At 40.6% G+C, this 24,761-nt stretch overlaps 1 protein-coding gene across 1 annotated transcript; it reads left to right on the top strand.

The window, feature by feature from the left end:
- Nucleotides 1–1,221: 1,221 nt before the first annotated feature.
- On the top strand, nucleotides 1,222–23,283 carry LOC310633306 (vomeronasal type-2 receptor 26-like; the record flags this gene model as incomplete). The annotated part of the gene is made up of 10 exons (XM_083351005.1): nucleotides 1,222–1,419; nucleotides 2,727–2,966; nucleotides 4,664–4,888; nucleotides 6,339–6,563; nucleotides 16,096–16,268; nucleotides 17,846–18,137; nucleotides 18,877–19,101; nucleotides 20,264–20,473; nucleotides 21,010–21,136; nucleotides 22,388–23,283. 10 exons carry the CDS (start codon nucleotides 1,222–1,224, stop codon nucleotides 23,281–23,283), a joined length of 2,811 nt encoding a protein of 936 aa, XP_083207131.1.
- Between the last annotated feature and the right edge of the window lie 1,478 nt (nucleotides 23,284–24,761).

Genomic DNA, 24,761 nt, shown 5'->3' with positions numbered 1-24,761 from the left:
TGGCTTTTCTATATGCCTGAATCCAAGCTGAGCTTATGTTGCTTAGCTGAGATAGGTGACTATATAAATTGAAAGAATGGATGAATGGTAGCAATTCACAACTGGCTCATTCATTAGAGCCAACTTTAGCTCAATGAAACACATGCATTCTATCTTTATCTTTTAAGGGAAAGAAAATCTTGCAGGCTCTTTACAGGTTATTTCCCAACAGTAAAATTGGCTTCCTCCCTTCTGGATTGGCTGGAAAATCAGTCCTCCAAATGTATGCGAATGAGAGAGTGAGCCTAAGCCTCAGAAAGATGGTTCTCATCTGCTATTTTGGAAAGTGTGTACTAAATCCATTGGAATCTATTGGTGTTGGGCAGCTATATTAAATTCAGATACATAAAAATGCTCAAACAAACCACACAGGTCTGAGTAAATGTGTCTTTTGACCTCACAGAATTAACCCAGATAATCTTCTATGTTCATGATGTTCTGGATAGAATTGTCTTACTTCTGTGAAGCACCAGTAACAAACCATTTTGGCTGAGGAATTGTGGGAGAATTCCAGATTTGGAGCCAAATTCGACTCTCCTAGTAGCTCATCTCTCTGAGCTGTGGTAGCACAGTGGTTAGAAGGCTGTACTGCAGGTTAATTCTACCAACTGCCAGGAGTTTGATTCTCATTGGTTCAAAGTTGACTCAGTTTTCTATCCTTCTGAGGTCAGCAAAATGAGAACCCAGATTGTTGGGGGCAATATGCTGACTCTTTAAACTGCTTAGAGAGGGCTGTAAAACACTATGAAGTGGTATGTAAGTGTAAATGCTACTGCTCTCTACAAACTTTGAACTCCATCTGTGGCTACTCTTTCATCACCATTATCCAGATTATAGTGATTTAACCGCAGTCTTGGTGTTAATTCCCTAAAGTTTTTTCTACAATCATTCAGAAGATTTGAGAAAAAACATACCAATAATATATTTTCACCAGGATGTTACACACAAAAGCTTTGTGGGCTGATCCATGGCATTGAAGATCCATGGGTGCATAAATGAATCTGAAGAGACGGAGGTTTTGCAGAGGTTTTTGTTCAGGCAGGGGGTTCTTTCTCCCCTCTGCTTCAGAAATGAAACCTAGGCTGATTTTTTTCTGAAAAAAAGAAAAGCTTTCTTTTAACTGTTCTTCTTAGTCTTTACTGGAATCACACACAGGGTTGGAGGCTCCATCAGAAACAAATCATGCTGCTGCTTCTGCTGCTTCTGTGCCCCCAGAAAGTATGGGGAGGGCTCAAATCGAAATGCTCCCTGATGCTGCTGAGGGATGAGGTGGACCCAACGAATCATTACAGGCCAGGAGAGCTTTCCATTGGTGGTATCATTTCTGCAACTCAGGCCACATTTGAAACAATAGGTTTCAAAACGTCTCCTGTGACGCCGGTATTTATGTAAGTCAGTCTTCCATTATTGCATTAGAGTAACTCTATTTCTGAATTATTGGAACAATTCCAGCTAGGCGTTGTGCCATTTCATCTTTGGGGATCCATTTTGGATCCTGCAGCTGATAAACCTCCTTTGAAATTCTCAGCTAGTATCATTTAGCAGGGTTCTTCTGCTTTTTCCTGACTTTGAAGACCACCGCTTTCCTTGACATCCTGAAACCAGATCTAGAATGCGGATAGAGAAGAGATGCTTCCTCTCTTCTAACCCTCCTTTTCCCCACAAAGGCTGATCATGGACACAAAATGAAGGAATGCTATATTTTCCCCTACACTTATAATACGTGGATAGTGAGAAGAGGGCAGTTCCTCCCTTCTATGCCTCCCTTTCCCCATAAAGAGGTCAACATTGATATAAAAAAGCAAGAATGCTACATTTTTTTCCTACACTGAAAATGCAATAATCTCCTGCTTTTAGTTCTTGCGCTCGTTGATACTATGACAGAATCCTAGATCAGAATTTATAAATCCATTGAATTTCTACGTCTGTGATTCCCATTTTGAATTGATTTGAAACCCTGTAATGATTTAAACTGAAATTAAGTCAAAAGACATTTGACAGTGGATATCAAAATAGAAACTTTGCAAGAATCTATAACTTATTGGCTTTTTTAAGGATCACAGCTCCTCATTCTCTCTGTGGGCTTGTGTCTGAGTGTAAAAGATTCTGTATTTAATTATGAAAAACAACTCCAATGTTGAATGCTATAGAACTTAAACAGAAAAACAGAGAATACTTAAAGTCAAGCTGAAATCGTAGACCAACTGCAAGGATGCTGACAACCTCAAGAATAAGCCAAAGCATAATAAATAGATTCCTTTAGACCTCAGTTGTTCTGAGTATATGAAAATAAAATGCAAATCTAATGAATCCCAGAATTTTATTAAAATATGTCAGATATCTGGGGAGATCTCTTAGCTTTCTTAGGCTAGATGAACTAATCCATCGAAATATGTCCTCAACTGCTCAGAACCTGTTCAGTTATCACACACAGTTGCTTAGTGCTTTTGAAATATCAGATATCTTTTATTGACATAGGTTACTTTTTATTATTTTTAATGTTATTTTTTTCAGCCTTGCTATATAGCCCATTGTAAGAAATTCTTTAAGACAGGTTAGAAGTATTTTTGTAAACAGAGATTAAATAAAATGTTACTTCATTGATCACAGTGTGCTTAATATATTATCCTTGCAGGGTAAAAGCAACACAATATTGGAAAATCCTATCCTTCCTTTTTGCCATCCAGGAGATTAACCAGGATTCCCGTTTCTTACCCAACATCACTCTAGGCTACAATATCTATGAAAATTATTACCATCCAAGAAAGACTTCAGATGCTTTGCTGGACCTGCTTTCAGATGGGGAAGCCAATGTCCCCAACTACAGCTGTGGGAAACAGAGAAACACAGTGGCTGTTCTAGAAGGGGCTGAAACTGGTCTTTCCATCCAGATATCATCCATGTTGGGCACCTACAAAATCCCACAGGTGAGTCTTTGCTTGTAAAATATTTGTAATGCAGCTTTCAGTCAGAGGTCCTCCCTCTGTACATGAAAATGAGACTCTTATTATGGAAATGATTAGACTTGAGGATGATGGTTTGGTTATCCAAAAGGAGGGAGGGTGTAAAGCAAACATATCTCCTCTGGCATAATCCCAGTCAAGATTAGGGAAACTTTTCCTGGCATAAAAAATATTCTTGAGAATTTGGGGTGAGAAGCAATGCATGAAGCAATAAGTTAGTAGAGAAGTCTTCACTGCAAGGAGTGAAACTAATACTTCATTAAAGGTAAAGGTTCCCCCGCACATGCGTGCTAGTCGTTTCCGACTCTAGGGGCCGGTGCTCATCTCTCTGTTTCAAAGCCGAAGAGCCAGCGCTTGTCCGAGGACGTCTCCGTGGTCATGTGGCCGGCATGACTAGACGCCAAAGGCGCACAGAACGCTGTTACCTTCCCACCGTAGTGGTCCCTATTTTTCTACTTGCATTTTTACATGTTTTCGAACTGCTAGGTTGGCAGAAGCTGGGACGAGTAACAGGCGCTCACTCTGTTACGCGGCACTCGGGATTCGATCCACCAAACTGCTGACCTTCTGATGGACAAGCTCAGCGTCCTAACCCACTGAGCCACCGTGTCCCAATACTTCATTAGGGACAGAATTGTTATCTTATAGTTTGGTTCTCATGGGTGTCAAAAAATAATAATAATCCTTCTTTTCATTGCTTTTCAGATTAGTTACAATTTTGTTTCCCAGGTTCTGAGGGATAAAACTGACTTTCCTTTCTTCTACCCAATGCTCCCTGCTGAAGGATTCCAGTATTCAGGGATGGTCAAGCTGCTTCTCCATTTCAAGTGGACTTTGGTTGGTCTGCTGGCTCCAGACACTGATCAGGGCCAGAAATTCATAACAATACTGACTTCCATGCTGATAAGAAGTGGCATTTGTCCAGTGATATCACAGGCCTTTTCACTAGCTCGACAAAATGTCTTCATAGATTATCCTGCCTATCAGAAATGGAAACAAGTGAAAGTTTTCCTTTACACTGCGGAGATTGATTCAGTTATTGCAGGATTAGCAATTCTATATCTTGTACATAGAAGAATTAAGGAATCTGCTGCAGGAAAAATCCTGGTTACACCAGTCCTCTGGGGTTTTAAAATGCTATTCACAGAGCAAAGATTTCCCTTGGAATTCATTAAAAACATTGTTTCCTTTGTAAAAGGTAAAGGTAAAGGTTCCCCCGCACATGCGTGCTAGTCGTTTCCGACTCTAGGGGCCGGTGCTCATCTCCGTTTCAAAGCCGAAGAGCCAGCGCTTGTCCGAGGACGTCTCCGTGGTCATGTGGCCGGCATGACTAGACGCCAAAGGCGCACGGAACGCTGTTACCTTCCCACCCTAGTGGTCCCTATTTTTCTACTTGCATTTTCACGTGCTTTCGAACTGCTAGGTTGGCAGAAGCTGGGACGAGTAACAGGCGCTCACTCTGCTACGCGGCACTCGGGATTCGACCCGCCAAACTGCCGACCTTCCGATCGACAAGCTCAGCGTCCTAACCCACTGAGCCACCGCGTCCCATTTCCTTTGTACTGAAGACAAATCAAATTTCCAAATGTGGTGGCCATAAGCAGTTTTATTCTGACATGAGGCGCCTTACCAAAACCTCCTTTATGTGCTCCTACATCCAGGATGCCTTTTCTGTAAAAGTCTGGAAACGCTGCAGAGAGAGAGAAGAACTGCAAACTGTGCCCCCAAAGGTGAAGGATCAGATCCTTTGTATAGACAACTATTTCATTTACCACACCATCTGGGCTGTGGCGTGGGCCTTACACGAAGCCTATTTGTCCAGAGTCAAGAGGAGAAAGATGAAAGATGGTAAGAGATTGGAAACTCCAAATCTGAAGGCTTGGCAGGTATTCCTTTTCTGTTACATGCAACTTTCCATTCCTCTCCCTTTTGCATCCCCTTTGAAATTTCCTAACGGTGAGAACAATTAATCAGTTGAATGACTTGCCTTCAGAAGTTGTGGGTGCTCCAACACCGAAGGCTTTAAGAAGAGACTGAACAGTCACTTGTTTGGAACGGTATAAGGCAGTGGGTTGGCCCTGTGTGGTGGGGAAAGGGGGGTGTCAGAATCCATTTATATCACAGTCATAAATGTATGTTTAAAATATTGTGCCTTCATCTGGATTCTGCCACCTTCCGGAGGAGGAAAGAGAGAATGTTTATTCAACCTGCCTTAGGCTATCTTCAAAGACCAAGGAAAATCTTTGAACTGGAGACAACAAGGAGGGATGGTTAGGGTTGTATCTCCAAATGAAACTGAAATGCAATTAGATTACCCTTTCCCACGGAAGGGCTTGACACCTAAGTTTAATTAATGTTAGTCCGACCAAATGGGGCTTTAAGGGAGGGGGCTGAAATGGGAATCCTTTATATAGTGCCAAATGTACCATAATATCAGGTCCTGTCTTGTATTACCTACAACCCATTCCATTTTAGTAAAATCTCCTTTTTGGACAAGCCTGTTTCCAAGAGTTCGTTATTTCCTAAGATGTGGATTGGGGTGGGTCCTGACAGGGGGGGAAAGAGGGGATGGTTTTGTGCAAGGGGCAGGGATGTGTGTGAATGCACGTGCAAGATTTCATTTGTGTGAATGGTGTATGCCGGCACATGCTGCTTGCAGGAATGGAGCTATGAGCATCAGGGCCTGCCACCCACACAGCCTTGTTGTGAATAGGCCATGGCCTGGTAGTGGAACCCTGGTATAGGGTCTCCTGCTTGAGCAGTGCGTTGGATTAGAAGACCTCCAAGGTCCATTCCAAGGTTTGAATCTCAGAAGGGTACGGCTGACTGATGAGAACAAATAAGTTTAAAATGATCATATCAGTCTCCCTTTAATTCTTTGTTAGCAATCAAAAAAAATTACATATATATAAATATGTATACATAATAATAATAATAATAATAATAATAATAATAATAATAATAATAATAATAATAATAATAATAATAATATAAAGTTGGAAGGGACCTTGGAGGTCATCTAGTCCAACCCCCTGCTCAGGCAGGAAACCCTATACCATTTCAGGCAAATGGCTGTCCAGTCTCTTCTTAAAAACCTCCAGTGTGTATATGTGTGTGTGTATGTGTTATGTATATGTATGTGTGTACACACACACACACACACACACACACACATACTACTAGGTTACTTTTATGAATCATAGGTTGATAGAGTTTCTCCTGAAAAACCTGAAAAGTGAATGTGACATTGTCATTTATTTCTTATTACATAAAGGGAAACTGAAACAGAAGTCTGGATATCCTGTATAAAAATTCCCATTTTCTCTTCCATTCCAGTTTCATCCCTTCCTTGAAAAATCTAAATTTTACAATAAAGCCATAAATGGAGTGTCACTGGACGAGAAGGGAGACCTCACAGCAGACCTGGACATAGTCAATTGGCTGCAGCACAATAGGTCAATTACCAAAGTGATGATTGGCACCCTAGAAAAACAGGGATCCTTAGAATTCAAATGTATTGTCAGTCCAAAGGGTATGATAGAGATGGATAAAATGAACAAGGTGGGAGAAATCTTCATTTCAATCTTTGTAAATCTCTTACTTAACAGAATTGCTTCCTTGGGACAGAACATCATTTGTAGGAGAGATAGATAGAAAATATTTGGTTAGACATCAAGCTATCTATGAGAAATATATACTCAGCCATTTTTGAAAACTATTCACTAGTCTTTTGAGAAGGCAGGTATATATTTGAGCGAGGATAGGTTTGAGTTCATTTTCCCAAAGGACAAAAGCGATTAAATTTTACTTTGATTTTTAACATGTAAATTTAGAATCTAAACTAAAAATGGAAGTGTACAAACATTACTGTAGAAAGAAAGAAAAAAAGGGATGCAGCATGCAAGTAAGCTGATTGTTGAGGTTTTTCATAGCACTGTGGTGGAGGATTGCACACCCTGTACAGTACTGCAGGCTAACTCTGCCTATTGCCAGGGATTTGATCCTGACTGGCTCAAAGTTGACTCAGCCTTCCATCCTTCTGAGGTTGGTAAAATGAGGACCCAGATTATTGAGGACAATATGCTGACTGTATAAACCATTTAGAGAATACTGTAAAGCATTATGGAGCAGTATATAACTTTAAGTGCTATTGCTATAGCTTATAGTAAAGGTAAAGGTTCTCCCGCACATGCGTGCTAGTCGTTTCCGACTCTAGGGGCCGGTGCTCATCTCTGTTTCAAAGCCGAAGAGCCAGCGCTTGTCCGAGTACGTCTCCGTGGTCATGTGGCCGGCATGACTAGACGCCAAAGGCGCACGGAACGCTGTTACCTTCCCACTGTAGTGGTCCCTATTTTTCTACTTGCATTTTTAGGTGCTTTCGAACTGCTAGGTTGGCAGAAGCTGGGACGAGTAACAGCTCACTCTGTTACGCGGCACTCGGGATTCGACCTGCCAATCTGCCGACCATCTGGTCGACAAGCTCAGCCTCCTAACCCACTGAGCCACCACTTATATATGCTTATATATGCTTATATATAAGCTTATATATGCTTCAAATTTAGCAAAACTAAGCCTTAAATCGGGATCACCAACCCATTTCTCTTTTGTCCCTTTCTAAAAACAAAATCACAACTCATTTCTGGATGGACCTCCTTTTTTCAGCCCCTGCTTCCTTCCAGGTGTGTGGAAAACTGCAGTCCCGGGTTCATGAAGGTAACTCAGGAGGGGAAGCCCATCTGTTGCTATGACTGTCTTCCTTGTGCAGAAGGAACCATCTCCACCATGGAAGGTGGGTGGCACCAAAGGAAAGGGGAAATCTTTCTTATCTTGGAAGAGCACATAGCCCTACATATCCCAAGAAGGCATTTGGATCGGATTTTTAGCAATTCATATTAAATTGGGAACAGAACATAAAAAGATATTGAAGCAATAATGGCTTATCATTATATTGCAACTGCCCTCTCTTATCCTTCATTTTCCAGTTCTAAATTTATACCTACCCCATTTCCCTTGAAAGTGAGATATTCAAGGGCATAATGACATGGATTATTGCGTGAAAGTGGAGTGAAGAGTTGTGTGGTGATAAGGAAATTATGAGTTAAGGCTGAGCTTTTTTTTTGGCCCTAGTGGAGTAATGGTCTACTAAATATTAGAAAGAGGCATGCTTGAGGAAGTCCGGAATTCAGCCTGATCCATCCTGAAGGCAACTTTCTTTGTACTTTTCATGAGCGATGCCAAATGAAAGGTTTTTTAGTTTCTGCTGAATAAATGGTGTTTAGAAGCCTTTCATCAGCACATCATTCCATTCTAAGCTCTTTCCCACTTGACTGACATTTTAGTGTAGCAAGGATCACCTTCTTTCCCCCAGTCTCTTGCACTTCATAGTCTGTCCTTTTTCAGAGTTCAGACTCATAGTTGATGGTGAAAATAGTAAGGAATGTAGTGGAGTGGAGTGGAATGGAATGGAGTGGAACGGAATGGAACAGGATGGAACAGAACAGAACAGAACAGAACAGAATCAGAAAAAGGAATAGGTACACGAACAGGATCAGAATAGAATAGAAATTTACCTAAAGCTAAGCTGATAAGCAGCAGACAGGAAAAGAATAACAATAAAAATAAAGTCTCTTGGAAATAAATCTTCTCCTGTATGTTTTAGTTCCAACAGGAGCAGATTGGTTAAAATCCTGTTTGAAGTTCAAATAACCAAAACTCAAATTCCTAAAATCAGAGTTTCCCAAACAGGGTTCAGAGGAAGCACAGACTAGAGGTAGAGATCAGACTGTTTTTCCATGGGTCAAGGCTGCCTCTTAAATGAGCCTGCAGCTAGCAAAGTTCAGTAAAGACAGTTACTTCCTTGTTTTGCAAGGAGCCTCATTGAATGTCTTTGCTCTGTTCTCTGCTCTACTTACCCTGTTGAAGGGCTTGGCATCCATGCCTCATTATCTGATTGCTTCAGCTTTTTTTTTTAAGGTGCTTGTGTTCGACCATACTCAGGTGATTTGTGGTTTGCTGTCTGCTGAGGCTGATATGTCACTCATTCAGTGTCAGAATCAGAGTATGAGTCTGAAGCCATGGCATGCCCTTTCTTCCATAAGATTGATTACATGCCAGGTATAATAGTGGTGGTGTGGGGTTTATTTGTTCTTTCTAGTTCTACAATAAAACAAGTAATCTCTGGCTCTTCTATATTTTCTTGTGTCCCTTAGTCCATTGGTATGCAGGTGAAAGGCTGAAGTCTTTTTTTGAACAGGTGCACTAGTGGCATATTTCTAGCTTGCTTGTTCCCTTCTAAATGAAGTTAATAGAGGAAGCATGCATTTTTGGAAGGATTTTCTCATCATTTTCTCTCATTTACAATGCCTTGGTAAGGCCACACCTGGAATACTGCATCCAGTTTTAGTCACCACGATGTAAAAAAGATGTCGAGACTCTAGAAAGAGTACAGAGAAGAGCAACAAAGATGATTGGGGGACTGGAGGCTAAAACATATAGGGAACGGTTGCTGGAATTGGGTATGTGTAGTTTAATAAAGAGAAGGGTGAGGGGTGACATGATAGCAGTGTTCCAATATCTCAGGGGCTGCCACAAAGAAGAGGGAGTCAAGCACCTGAAAGCAGGACAAGAAGCAACGGATGGAAACTAGACAAGGAGAGAAGCAACCTAGAATTAAGGAGAAACTTCCTGACAGTTAGAACAATTAACCAGTGGAACAACCTGCCTCCAGAAGTGGTGAATGCTCCAACACTGGAAGTTTTTAAGAAGAGACTGGCCAGCCACTTGTCTGAAATGGTATAGGGTTTCCTGCCTGAGCAGGGGGTTGGACTAGATGACCTCCAAGGTCCCTTCCAACTTCTTCTTCTTCTTCTTCTTCTTCTTCTTCTTCTTCTTCTTCTTCTTCTTCTTCTTCTTCTTCTTCTTCTTCTTCTTCTTCTTCTTCTTCTTCTTCTTCTTTATTATTATTATTATTATTATTATTATTATTATTATTATTATTATTATTATTATTAAAAATGAATGCCCAAAGGGAAGCAATTGTTCTTTACTATAGAAGCATGAGTGAGAAAGGCAAAGAAGTAGCGGAAGCTACCAAACAAGATAACCACAGACCAGACAGTAAAATTGCAGTTCCAGTGTTAAATCTGGAAATACATTTTTAAAAACAGCCTTCCTTCAAAAACAAGTTGAAGGCAAATGTCTGGTTTAGTCAGAGAAATAGATGCCCTCTCAGAACAATTAGACTTTGCTCATTTCAGGAAACCAAATTAAGCTTCTTCAATAACTGGCAGCCAAGACAATACTTGAAGAGAGGATTTTAGCATTATACTAAAGGACAAGCTTTAAAGTAGATATTACTCTTGCCCTTTTTCAGACACAGAGGAATGCAGAAAATGTCCAGCAGATCAACATGCAAATAACAACCAAACTCAATGTATCCCCAAGATTAAGACTTTCCTATCCTATCAAGAAAAATTGGGGTTCATCCTAACTTCAATTGCCTTGTTTCTGTCTTTAATCACATGCTTTGTCTTGGGAACCTTCATTAAATTCCAAGAAACTCCCATAGTCAAAGCCAATAATTGGGACCTCTCTTATATTCTTCTTGTCTGTCTCCTGCTTTCCTTCTTCATCCCCTTCTTGTTCATTGGCCAGCCAAGGACAGCCACCTGCCTTCTACGTCAAATCGCCTTCAGCATCATCTTCTCTGCTGCCATATCTACTGTCTTGGCCAAAACCATCACAGTGGTACTGGCCTTCTGGGCAACTAAACCAGGAAATAATGTTCAGAGATGGCTTGGAAAGAGTTTGGCAAACTCCATTATCCTTTCTTGCTCTGGTCCTCAAGTTGTCCTCTGCAGCATCTGGTTGAGCACTTTCCCTCCCTTCCCTGAGTTTGACATGCACTCGCAATCTGGAGAAATTATACTACAGTGCAATGAAGGCTCTGTCACAATGTTCTATATTGCTCTTGGCTATATGGGCTTCCTGGCTGCCATCTGCTTCACAGTGGCTTTTCTGGCCAGAAATCTGCCTGGCTCCTTCAACGAAGCTAAGCTAATCACCTTCAGCATGCTGGTCTTCTGCAGTGTCTGGGTATCCTTTGTGCCCACCTACCTGAGCACCAAAGGGAAGTACATGGTAGCTGTGCAGGTCTTCTCCATCTTAGCCTCCAATGCAGGACTTCTAGGCTTCATCTTCATGCCCAAGTATTTCATTATTTTCTTCAGACTAGATCTCAATACAAAAGAACATTTGATGTCAAAATAAAATAGAAATATGACTTTTGGGTAGGTATGTTCCAAAATAACAGTTAATAATTATGAGAAACAACTTTTGACATTTTAATGAGGTACCACCTCCCCCACCCCCAAAAACTTCACCAACCAGTCTGTGTTTTTCAAGTCACAGTATAAAAAGAGCATCACTATTTAATATATAATGTTTCCCTTTTTCTTTTTTGTAATCAAGTCTCTAGAAAAATATGTGAATAAATAATAATGCTTCTCAAACTCTCAACCAGGTTGCAAGACACAAATGAATTGAGTCCAAGCTAATACTTTGCCTGTCAATTCAGCAGACTGTGATTAAAACACTGATGCCCTGTCTAGTCATCTCCAGTTCCACTTTGGTCAACATTGGTGGGAAATTTCTGCTTGAGAGCTTGAGAGTCCTGGACTCCATCAAAGTGGTTCAAATGTAAGTGGAAAGAGTCTGGTCCAAGGTGCTCTGTACTTAATCAGAGTGCAACTTAATCAGGGTGTGATCTCACCATAGCAACATGGTGGTGGAAATTCCCTTCAATTCTGGATTATGACATCTGCTCTAAGATAAAGAAATCTAATATATGTTTGCTTACATGTGTCGGTGTTAGAGTTTTACAGCTTTCCAGTGCAAAAATAAGCCCCAAAATAAGCACACATTCAAAATGAGCAGGAGGCATAGTTTAGAAAAACTTTATCTATAATATATATATTTGCCCTGTAAACTGCCCTGAGTCCCTCGGGAAAAGGGCGATATATAAATCTAAATAAATAAATAAATAAATAAATAAATAAATAAATAAATAAATAAATAAATATACTGTATATATATACATACAGTTTCATTCAGCTCTGGGGAACATCAACAACTTGGAGATCAGAAAAAACACACAGAGAAGACTAAGACATGCCCAGACCTAGGCTGGATCACATGCCTCACACAGCCAATTCTGTGTCTTAATCCAAAACAGTTCTTATTGGCTGGTTTGTTGCTATGGATATTCCAGTTCATAAAATTTATTACACCCTTACAGTCTGGCCTGATATTCCCTGAGAGAAGCCCATGGTTGCCAAGGAAGCCATCAACTCCGAATACTTATCAAATCTTTTATGATGGTCCCGAGCAGGAACCAGTTCCAGCAATCTGAGAAAGGGTACCACCGGACAGCCAGGCAGCTGTTATACCCGTATAATCCTTAGTTTGTATTTACTGCACAGATCCACACACTGGATCTCAGGAGATGTACTGATAGTGGTAGCAGTCAGTTAAGAGACAGTGGGCAGAACAAGAGGTTTAGAAGGGACTCTACCTGGATTTTGGGGTTGTAAAAACAATGGTAGGGAAATTATTTTATCAGACTTGAAAGAAACTATTAATGTAGTTTACACTGAAAGTGAATTAATTTATCTGGTAATGTTTTCCAACTGGTCCATTTTGTAAGATAACAGGGTCTAATGATTAAAGCTGCCCTTCAGTTTCCAAACAATGTAACATTATCATCTTTGCCCCCCTGATTTCAGTTATACATGCTGAGTCCATTACATCACCCACTAATAAGATTTACTGTAGAGCAGCATAACTGTTTTTTTTAAGTTCCATTTATATCCCGCCCTTCTCCGAAGACTCAGGGCAGCTTACAATCTAAGCACAAATCAATGTGCTTAGCAATAGCCTTCATTCTATGTATATGCCTGCTTATTAGGGCTTTTGCCCCCCCCCCCAAGTGGCATTATTACAAAGTCAGCTTATTGCCCCCAACAATCTGGGTCCTGATTTTACCTACCTCGGAAGGCTGAGTCAACCTTGAGCCTGGTGGGACACGAACCCGCACTAATTGCAGGCAGCTGGTGTTACTTAAGGAGGCATTAGCCCACTGCTCCACCAAGGCTCCTGGCATTAAGCATTGACATTTGAGGCCAAGATCTCTAGTAATTCAGCCACCTGGACACAGGATACAATTCCGGATCACCACTAGATGATAGGGGCACCTTAGCCTATAACAACCCACCCAATACTCCCCATTTTACGTCCCTTACCCAACACTAAAGGGATATAATTATCCTTGCCCACACTTACCTGGGTAGATCATTTCAGCTAGCATTTCAGCTAGCATGGAACCTTCAAATCCTCAAAAATCTAACCATCCAGGTCCACTATTCAAACACCATTCCATTGGGCCTTTGACACCCAACTTTATAGAATTCACATACTGTACACCAATCTATACATCTTTCCTATGTCACAGTGTTAGAGCCTTAATCTACCAGTCACCATCCTGCTAATGTCTGGTTAGATGGCTTTCACCTCTAGTTGGCCTCTTGCCACAAAGGGAATGTCATATTGGTGATCTCCACTACATCAGTGAGGCCACACTTGCAATACTGTGTAAAGTTCTGGTCACCAAGATTTTTTTTTAAAAAAAACATGCTAAGACCCTAGAAAGTATGCAGAGAAGAGCAACAAAAATGATAAAGGCTAAATTACGGAGGTTAAATTGCATGAAGAGATTAGTGTGTCTAGCCTAGTATGTCTAGCCTATAAAAGATTAGGAGGGACATGATAACTGTCTGCCATCATTTGAGGGGCTGTAACATAGAAGAGAGGATTATTTACAATGCCTTGGTAAGGCCACACCTGGAATACTGCATCCAGTTTTGGTCACCACGATGTAAAAAAGATGTTGAGACTCTAGAAAGAGTACAGAGAAGAGCAACAAAGATGATTGGGGGACTGGAGGCTAAAACATATAGGGAACGGTTGCTGGAATTGGGTATGTCTAGTTTAACGAATAGAAGGACGAGGGGGGACATGATAGCAGTGTTCCAATATCTCAGGGGCTGCCCCAAAGAAGAGGGAGTCAAGCTATTCTCCAAAGCGCCTGAGGGCAGGACAAGAAGCAACGGATGGAAACTAGTCAAGGAGAGAAGCAGCCTAGAACTAAGGAGAAACTTCCAGACAGTTAGAACAACTAACCAGTGGAACAACCTGCCTCCAGAAGTGGTGAATGCTCCAACACTGGAAGTTTTTAAGAAGAGACTGGACAGCCATTTGTCTGAAGTGGTATAGGGTTTCCTGCCTTAGCAGGGGGTTGGACTAGATGACCTCCAACGTACCTTCCAACTTATTATCATTATTATTATTCTCCAAAGCACCAGAGGACAGGACAAGAAGTCATGGGTGGAAGCCTTTTAAAGAAAGATCCAACTTAGAAGTAAGAAATCATTTTCTGATAGTGAGAACAATTAATCTATGGAATACCTTGCCTCCTGGGGTTGTGGGTGCTCCATTACCAGAGGTTTTTTAAAATAGACTGGACAACCATTTAACAGGGATTGACCAAGCGATTTGACTAGAAGAACTTTGAGGTCTTTTCCAGCCCCATGATTCTATATACTGTGTTCTAATTGGCAACCATCTAATTTATAGTGGATTTCTTTCCAAGAATCAGCCTCGAGTCTTCTCGACTTGAGGTAGAACGTATATCAAAATATTAGTTACTATTCTAAGAAACAGTATTTAATACATTAATGCTAATAAACTAATACAAAATCATTTTCTTCAACTACCATGTGTTCATTAAAATAAGATTCTTTCTGTGAGTCTGAGTATATTTCTGTATGAACCTGAATTTTAAATCATTGTGGCAGAGGTTTCCAGGTTGACACATCAAGTTTGAATAATAAGTGCTCTATTTACAAAATAAATATAAGTATAAAGTCGGTTCAGTTTCACAAGCCAAGTAAAGCAGGAAAAGAGCCACAGGTGAATTGCACTTGATTAGATTCATATTGACCAAAAAACATACTCAGGATTTTGTTGGATTTGACAGGAACCATAGTAAAGATGAATTAAAAACATAGGAAATTACTCTTTTGCTCCCCACATTTCTCCATACAGGGATTAATTGCTCATCTCTGAATGGGATTCACAGTTGTCTGCATGGGTCTATGACACCTTGCTATGGCCAACTCGCCATGGCCAATTCACCACAGGACAATTCACTGATATCAAAGATAGTGGAATAAAATCACTAAAGAAAGGATGCCAAAGGAGAGATAAAATGAAATGTGAATGACAAAAATTAGTCTCGTGGCAAATTGGCAATGGTGAGTTGTCCCACAGTGAGATGACCATGGTGAGTTGACTGTGTTGAGTTGTCTCTTTCCAATCTGCATCCCTTTTAGAAACGTCCCCTAGGGGGGGAAAATCTAAATAAGTCCATATTAAGATGATACTCTTCATGCCCATGCTAAAAGTGTCTATTGATCCTGGGTTTTCTAAAAGTATTTTTTTGCAAATATTTGGGACCAAATACTCCAATCTCAAAGGCTCATCTTCAAAGTTTGAAGCCACATCTGTGAATTCTGCTTTTGGACCCTTTCGTGTTCATGGAAGGGTTCAGAGAATTGACAATTCTATGTCTTGAAATTATGTAAATCATAGTGATTTATTTGTTGTCTTTATGTTAAGTCCCTGGAGACATTCTACAAACTTTCAGAAAATTTAACACAAACATGTCAGAAAATGTTTTGATACCAATTTCACTCTCAAAAACAATGTTGGGTGGAATCTATGTCAGAAATGCTGGCTGAATAAATGTCCATTGAGACAGAAAGAGAATCTGGCAGTCATTTTAGGTCAAGCAGGAACTTTGATTATCTCCTCTGGCTGGACTCTGACTGGATCTGAAGCCTCTGTCTTGGAAGAGGTTTTCATTTCATTTTCTCTTCATCTCATTCTTTGTTAAATAGCAGACACCACAGAGAAGGCTCAGTCAGTAACACAAGACATGTTGCTGCTCCTTCTATTTGTGCTGCTTCTGTGGCCAAAGACAGATGGTGGGATGTTCAAAGCCAAATGCCTCCTGACTCTGGAGCAGAGTAAAGTCGACCCAGAGAATCATTATAAGCTGGGAGATTTCTTCATTAGTGGCATAATTGCTACAACGGTTGCTACATTTCGTTCCTTAAGTTTCAATAGAAGTCCGTCAATACAATTCGATGCGTAAGTCAATCTTCCTGCACAACATTGGAACCGTTCTATTTCCAAAGAATGTCTATAGTTCCAGCCCTTTAAAAACACAAAGTGGTCTCCCCTTGTTCTGCTGTTTTGTTAACTCTGTTTTTTGATTCTACTTTGGGGTCCCTATTGCATAAGAAAGGAGATGAAGTTCATTTTGAGCTGCCCCAATATCAGAACCTAGGAAATCAAAATAATTTCCCCCATCCATTTTCATTTACATCCTATGAACAGCGCTAGTGTGTGGATATAGATGAACAGAATGACATCCTTTCATTTATTATAACAAAACAGAGCTAGATGCCTTCTAGTCGAATCCTCTGCTCAAATAGGAGACCCTATACCATTTCAGACAAATAGCTGTCCAATCTCTTCTTAAAAACCTTCAGCGGTGAAGCACCCACAATTTCGGGAAGGCAAGCTATCCCACTGGTTAATTGTTCTCACTGTTAAGAAGTAAATCCTCCTTAGTTCTATGCTGCTACTGTCCTTCTTTAGTTTCCATCCATTGTTTCTTGTCCTGCCTTCAGGTGCTTTGGAGGATAGGCTGATCCCTTTCTTTGTGATGGTCCCTCAAATACTGGAACACTGCTTTTAGGTCACTGCTAGTACTTCTTTTCTCTAGACTAAAAGGTAAAGGTTCCCCCGCACATGTGTGCTAGTCGTTTCCGACTCTAGGGGCCGGTGCTCATCTCCGTTTCAAAGCCGAAGAGCCAGCGCTTGTCCGAGGATGTCTCCGTGGTCATGTGGCCAGCATGACTAGACGCCAAAGGCGCACGGAACGCTGTTACCTTCCCACCGTAGTGGTCCCTATTTTTCTACTTGCATTTTTACGTGCTTTCGAACTGCTAGGTTGGCAGAAGCTGGGACAAGTAAAAGGCGCTCACTCTGTTACGTGGCACTCGGGATTCGACCCGCCAAACTGCCGACCTTCTGATCGACAAGCTCAGCATCCTAACCTACTGAGCCACCGCGTCCCTTTTCTCTAGACTAGCCATATCCAAAACTGCAGTGGTACTAATCTTGACTATATGCTTCAGTTTATGCAACCAAAAAAATTGAAAACAGCAAAAAATAATAATAAACAACGCAAGAAACAACATCAGCAGCAACAGCAACAAAACCCAACCCCCTCTCCCCCAAACAAACCCTGAATATCCATCCAAAAGAAACTGGTCTTTACCAGCTTCTGAATGTCATCCACTCAGGATCCAATTTCAAAAATATTCAGTCTATCTGGAACATACAAGCACTAATAATAAATATGTTCTTGTATCTGTCTGGGGATATTGCCCATTTTATGAAGACTGCAGAGTTTGTCAAATATTGAATAAAATGCTTGAAGATAAATGCATGCAATCAAAGTCATGTTAGTGTACCCAGTTGAGTGAGTGCTTTTTAAAACTATAGTCCAACATTTTATGTTTTTTTGGCTCTTTTTCTATGGTAATATTTTGGAATATCACAAATTGTTGGAAAGAATAATTGTGATTGACTGGATTGAAATATAATTATGGAAGAAAAGTTAAATGTTATTCTCACTGATATGTTGGTACCTGCAGAAAATCACCCAAACTTTATTGGAAATTTGTACCCTACATTTTAACCACTGAGGACATCAACCACAATAATCCTCTGTTGCTTAACCTCACCCTGGGTTATAATATCTATGAAAACTTCTATAAGGTGGAAATGACTTCAGATCCTTTGCTGGACCTGCTTTCAGATGGGGAAGCTAATGTTCCCAACTACAGATGTGGAAGGCAGAGAAACACAGTGGTTGTTCTGGAAGGCGCTGAGACTGGCATCTCTATCCAGATTTCAAACATGTTGGGCATCTACAAAATCCCTCAGGTATGTCTTTATTGGGGAAACAGTCTTCATTCACGCAGTTTTCAGTCAGAGGTGCTCTACCACAAATGAAAGCAGAATTATATTATGGAAATGGCAGGAAATCCATTTTGTTTGTTAAATTTCAACTACGACCATCTTCCATTTGTTTCAGATCAGCTGCAATTTTGCTTCCAAGATTCTGAGGGATAAAACTCGCTTTCCTTTCTTCTACCCAATGTTCCCAGCTGAAGGAGTCCAGTACCCGGGGATTGTCAAGCTCCTCCTGTATTTTAGGTGGACCTTGGTTGGTATCATTGCTCCAGAAAATGACCAAGGGGAGAGATTCATGAGGACGTTGTCTTCTTTGATGTTAAGAAATGGTATTTGTACAGTTATATACCAAACCTTTCCACTTCATAGTCATACTATACCCGTAATGAATGACAAATATTACAACTGGAGAGAAGTCAATGTCTTTGTTTATGGTCCAGAGATTAGTTCATTTTTGTTTGGAATTGTGATTGTTCAAACAATACTTCACGGATTCAAGGAACAAGTTGATAACAAAGTCTGGATTACTACAGCTCATTGGGATCTCAGTCCTGATTTGATGTTTGATCAATTCTCCTTTAAATACCTTAGTGCCATTTTTTCCTTTATGATACAGAAAATGAAATGGGCAAACTATGTTGCTTCTATTCCCTTTGTCGAATCCATAGTTACATTTTTGAAGAAAACCTTTGCATGTTCATCCACTAAGGATGCCTTTTCAGTGAAAATCTGGAGACGGTGCAGACAGAGAGAAGAACTGGAGCCTTTCGGGAAAGAGGATGCGGATCGAATCCAGGCTCTGGACAGCTACATCATTTACAGCACCATCTGGGCTGTAGGAAAGGTCTTAAATTCAGCTTCACTCTCCAGATCAAAGAGATCAATGAGGAAGACAGGTATGAAGGTAGAAGGTCCAACACTGAAGGCTTGGCAGGTATTTCTCTTCCTTAGACATGTTGGCCCTGCAGATGAGAATCAGTTTTGTGGATGCCTTGGTTACTTATTCTGAAGAATAAGTATTCTGAAATCCAAGCTAAATCTATTTTCATTTACATTTCTCTAATCCTTGTATTTGCAATAGATTTCCCTTGGATTTTTAAAGTGAATTATTTGATATCTTGGTTGTTTAGCCATTGTTTTATTTCATTGATTAAACTATCTTTTAATGACAGTTCTCCTGGCCAAAATATTACACTATGTCCATGTTTCTCTTTGTTGAGACTTCTCTCTCTAAGGAAGGAGTACAGCCATATCACAGAAAATTTTATTCCATCCCTCCTCATGGGATGGGGCAGTCTCTGATTGCACTTCCCGTGGACACAGTCTGAAGAAGTCATTCACTTTATGCATTGCTCCATGGTAGGAAAGGACAGAAAGAAAAAAAAACAAGACTTGGGCCACAAGGAGGAAAAAAGCCATATAAGACAATAACAAAATAAATGAGTTGGAATGGACCTTGGAGATCTTCAAATCCGTCCTCCTGCTCAAGCAGAGACCCTATACCATTCCACACAAATGGCTGCCCAATCTCTTCTTAAAAACCTCCTATAGTGGAGCACTCCAACTTCTGGAGGCAACCCATTCCACTAATCAATGCAGTGGCCCCCAACCTTTTGGGCACCAGGGACAGGTTCCATGGAGAAAGGGTTTCCCACAGATCATGCTGCATGGATCCCATAGATGAGGCTTTGTTTGCTTGCATGGCCCAGTTTCTGGCGTTCTGCAGACTGGTGCTGGTCCACGGATCAGCAGTTGGGGACCCCTGGATTAATGTTTGTTACTTTCATGAATTTTCTCTTTAGTTCTAGGCTGTGTCTCTCTTTGATAAGTTTCCATCTGTTAGTTCTTGTCTTGCCCTTCGGTGCTTTGGAGAAAAGGTTGACCACCTCTTCTCCTTAACAGCCCTTCAAATATTGGAGGACTGCTATCATGTCACCCCTATCCTAACTGACATTCTCCTAACAAAGTTGGAAACTTAAATAGAACCTTGTTCTTGAACACACTGAGAAAAATATTCAGATTCCTTTTATCCTAAACCAAGGAATCTTTTCAAAGAGTGTCTGATTTCATTTCTAATCTCCTCTTTTCCATTCTAGTTTCACTCCTTCCTTCAAAGTTCTCAGTTTCACAATAATTCCATAGAAGGAGTATATTTGAATGAGAAAGGAGATCTGACAGCTGACCTGGACATTGTCAACTGGGTTCTTTTCCTGAACAAATCTGTCAAGAGAGTGAAATCTGGGAGTCTAGAAAAACTAGCATCCAAGGACTTGAAATTTACCATTGACCAGAAGAGTATCGCACAGGTGAAAATGCTAAATAACATGAAATTAATATTTATTTTATTACTTCAAAGGCAGCAAAACAGGATTGCACTTTTGGTGTTGTTGGGGATTTTCATTCAAACCCTTTGAGTTCTTATAAGAACTGATCAGGTTCTCAAGAGTGCAAACTTGCACTTTACAGGTTGCCTCAAATGATATAGTCTTCAATTTTCATAGAAAATATTCACTGAGTTTATGGAAAGTGAGGTAAAATCAGCCAGGCATGCAAATAATGTGGTTACTTAGCCAAAACACAGAATCCACCCAACATTTTCTGGATCAGATTAATATCTAAATTTAAAATTAAAGTCTACATTTATAGTGCATATGAAATTTTATAAGGGAAGAGAAAGAGAGAAGGAATATGCTGTTCAATCTAATGAATCTCACATTTCCTCTTGGCATCTAGTTAGTGAAATTAAAATCTTTACCTGGAGTTCCCTAACCCTTGTTGCTTTGCCATGTTTCTGAAACTACAGTAAGTTCATTTTGGGGGCATTTTTTCTCTCTCTCTTCAGGACCTGCCTCCTTCCAGGTGTGTGGAAACATGTCATCCTGGATTCATGAAAGTGCCTCAGGAAGGGAGACCCATCTGCTGCTACGACTGTCATCCTTGTGCAGAAGGAACCATCTCCACCATGGAAGGTGGGTGATGCCAGAGGAAAGGAATAGACTTTGGGAAAGAGTCTCTGACATCTTTTAAAATGTGGAGTCTTGATATACATTTTTAAGTCTGGCTTTTAAGAACTATAAATAGAGAGAACTGAATACTTTATTTGGCCAAACATAATCAGAAACAGAAGGAATTTGAAGAGAAATAAAGAAGATAATAAAGGGGAAAATAATAATACTACAACTGTACTCTGTGGGTTGATATGCATACACATTAGACAAATCTGTGAGAATTACATATTCAGCAGAATGATGGCATGAGGGGGGAAAAACCCTGTTCCTGTATCCAGTTGTCTTGGCATATAACACCCTATAGCCCCATCCTGAGGGAAGGAATTGAAACAGTTTGTGTCCAGGATGTGAGGGGTCTGTAGATATCTTCTCAGTGTCTCCTTCTGACCCATGCAATACGCACACACACAAACACACACATGTACATACACATAGACATACACACATACATGCAACATATAATTTATACAATATACTATATTTTGTATATACTATATTTTACAGGGCTTTTTTTCTAAAAAAAAAAGGTGCCGGAACTCTCATCTTGGCGGGCGCAGGAGGCGGGTGGCGGAGCGGGTGGCGCTGCTGCGGTCACGGGTGTGAGGGGAGTTGGCGGCAGGCTGACCCCCGGGGCTGGAGCTGGCGTGGCCAGTGCTGTGGGAGTCTGCTATCCAGACTGAAGACTTGGCCATCTCCTTGATCAATACAAGAGGGTGGAATTGACATTGGCAAAGCTGAATTTATTAAAACATCTTAACTAACCACCAACTTAAACATGAAGACCAGCAACTGAGTTAATTGAGAAATATCTTCCTTCTGAAAAGTTTCAGAGCTGCAGCCTTGAGTACAATCTTTTATTCCTTCTTGTGCTAGAGCTAGTGCAGTATAGTGGGTCCCAATGTCCGTCCCTCCTGGGGACATTGGTAGAAGAGCTGCAGATGCTTTGGATTTCATCTTTAAAAGGTAGTTCTTGCAATATGGGATGCAACTAATACAGCCTCTAAAAACAGACACTGTTCCTCCTGCAAATGTGTGGCAGAAATTCTCTTTTACTTTTGCACTTGTTCTTCTTTGTCACACTGCTTAAATTCCTAACCATTTCTGCGTATCTTTCTCCATGCACACTCACTCACATCATTACTCATTTCACTCCAACTATGCATCAGAGGGAAGACTGTGCTTTATGGAAGATGTTGCTCTTGTTCTTTCCAGATGCTGAAAAATGCACCAAATGCCCAGATGATCAGCATCCAAACCTCAAAAGAGATTACTGTATACCTAAGATCAAAACATTCCTATCCTATCAAGAAAATTTGGGGATTGTCCTAGCTTCTCTTGCCTTGTTCCTGTCTTTGGTAACAGGATTAGTTTTGGGAATCTTCATTAAATTCCAAGAAACTCCCATAGTCAAAGCCAACAATCGGGATCTCTCCTACATCCTCCTCATCTCCCTCCTGCTCTCTTTCTTGACCTCATTCCTATTCATTGGTCAACCAAGGAGAGCCACTTGCCTGTTGCAACAAGCAGCATTCAGCAACATTTTCTCAGTTGCTGCTTCTACTGTCTTGGCCAAAACAGTCACAGTGGTGATCGCATTTTTGGCCACAAAACCAGGGAATAAAGTAAAAAGATTGCTGGGGAAGAGCCTGGCCAACTCCATCATCCTTTCTTGTTCTAGTGTCCAATTTGTCCTCTGTAGCATCTGGTTGGGCACCTCTCCCCCATTCCTTGAGTCAGATATGTATTCACAATCTGCAGAGATCATCCTGCAATGTAATCAAGGCTCTGTTGCCATGTTCTACCTTGCCCTTGGCTATATGGCCTTCCTGGCTCTCATCTGCTTCATGGTGGCTTTCCTGGCCAGGAATCTTCCTGGGGCCTTCAATGAAGCCAAGCTCATCACCTTCAGTATGCTGATCTTCTGCACCGTCTGGATATCCTTTGTCCCCACCTATCTTAGTACTAAGGGGAAGTACATGGTGGCTGTGCAGGTCTTCTCAATCTTGGCTTCCAGTGTTGGCCTGCTGTGCTGCATCTTCATCCCCAAGTGTTACATTATTTTTTTAAGACCTGATCTGAATACGAAAGAATATTTGATGTCAAAATAAAATAAATATTAACTTTTGGTATGTCTTTCCCCAAAAGGTCAGGATTATTAATTGCTATGTTGATGCTCCTTAAAAAGCACAAATAAACCTGTTTTGTTTTGGTTTTGCACATAACCCTCCCCTTTTTGCATTTAGAATACTCTTAAAAGAGTATCTCTCTCTCTCTCTCTCTCTCTCTCTCTTTATCTGAAAAATAATGAGAAGATGACATTAACAGTATGCAATAATATGAGCTGCTTTTTCACAGAAATAGAAAAGAAAAATGTGGGAACGGCCAGAATTTGGCTTCCCAAGAATTTGGTTTCTCACCCTTCAGCTTTCCCAACCCCCCTTAATTGGCCTCCACTCGGGGTTACAGTGAGAGCAAACTCTCCTGGCTCACGGGCAGGCTGGCATGTGGGAGGTTTGGGAAACACTATGATAAAGCCTTCACATATATCTTTTAGTACCTTGTTTTTGTATGATCTCATAGGCACCTGAGAAGTTCTCACTATGTATGTATCCAATTATCTATGTATCCTATGTTGTATGAGATGGATGGAGTTTTTTGTAATGTTGGAGGTGAATAAAAGTTCAGCGGGCAGTGCTCACGGGGGTTCTTTTCTGGAGACGAGGCTGCCTGGCTGGTTCAAAGCTCTCTATCGACTCAGGTCTGAATTCCTTTTCCTTCGTCTGAATTTCTTTCCCCTTCAAAAAATTCTTCTAAACATAATGGTTGATATGAAGAAGCAAGTGATTTCTCTTCTTGGAGATAGAAACTTTGGCACAGGGAGTCCTTATCTGCTTATTCTGCTCAGACATCACACTTCTTCCAGCTGACTGCTACAGCATGGGAAGTAAGCTACAGAACATTATACATATACCTCTTAGATTTTTAGGAGACCAACATGGTGGCAATCTGAGAGGAGATACTAGTCCTAGTAACTTTAAGAACAATGAAAGGTCCTTCTTCTTCTACAACTATGGTTAGAAACATTGGCCTTCCAAGCTAAAAGCAGGTCCAGCAAGTTATTCTTGGGTCCAAATAATTGGCGTGAAATTTGTAACTCTGATCAAGTGTAGATTGGGAAGGACCTATAGATCATGGTGGATCTCTTAGGTAGAGAGGACTTTACAGTGGCTGGTGGATGCTCTCCTAGTAAAGTCTAATTTAAACTAAATTAGAACATAGAAAACAAACTCTTTGTCTCAATTTACATTGTGACTTTCTTTTTTCTATAATCTATCCTACCTAATCATTAAAACCATGAATTTCAGGTTTTGTGGACTTTTTACACAAAAAGCCCATAAGTTGTTGCAATTACCAGTAATTGTCGATTTTGCTTTTTCTCTAATGAAAAAGGTGAGTTTGTTCATCTCAACAAGTTCTATTAATTTTATTCACCATTTATCCATGTTGTGTAGTGCTGAATCTTTCCAACTCTGTGCATATAATAATCTTTCCATGGCCAACTGTTACTGATTGGAATCTTGACTGT

The sequence above is a fragment of the Vipera ursinii genome, assembly GCF_947247035.1.
Source record: "Vipera ursinii genome assembly, chromosome: 2".
NCBI lineage: Eukaryota > Metazoa > Chordata > Lepidosauria > Squamata > Viperidae > Vipera > Vipera ursinii.
Note: the sequence above shows the minus strand (reverse complement) of the source record. Positions and strands in the feature narration are given on the sequence as shown.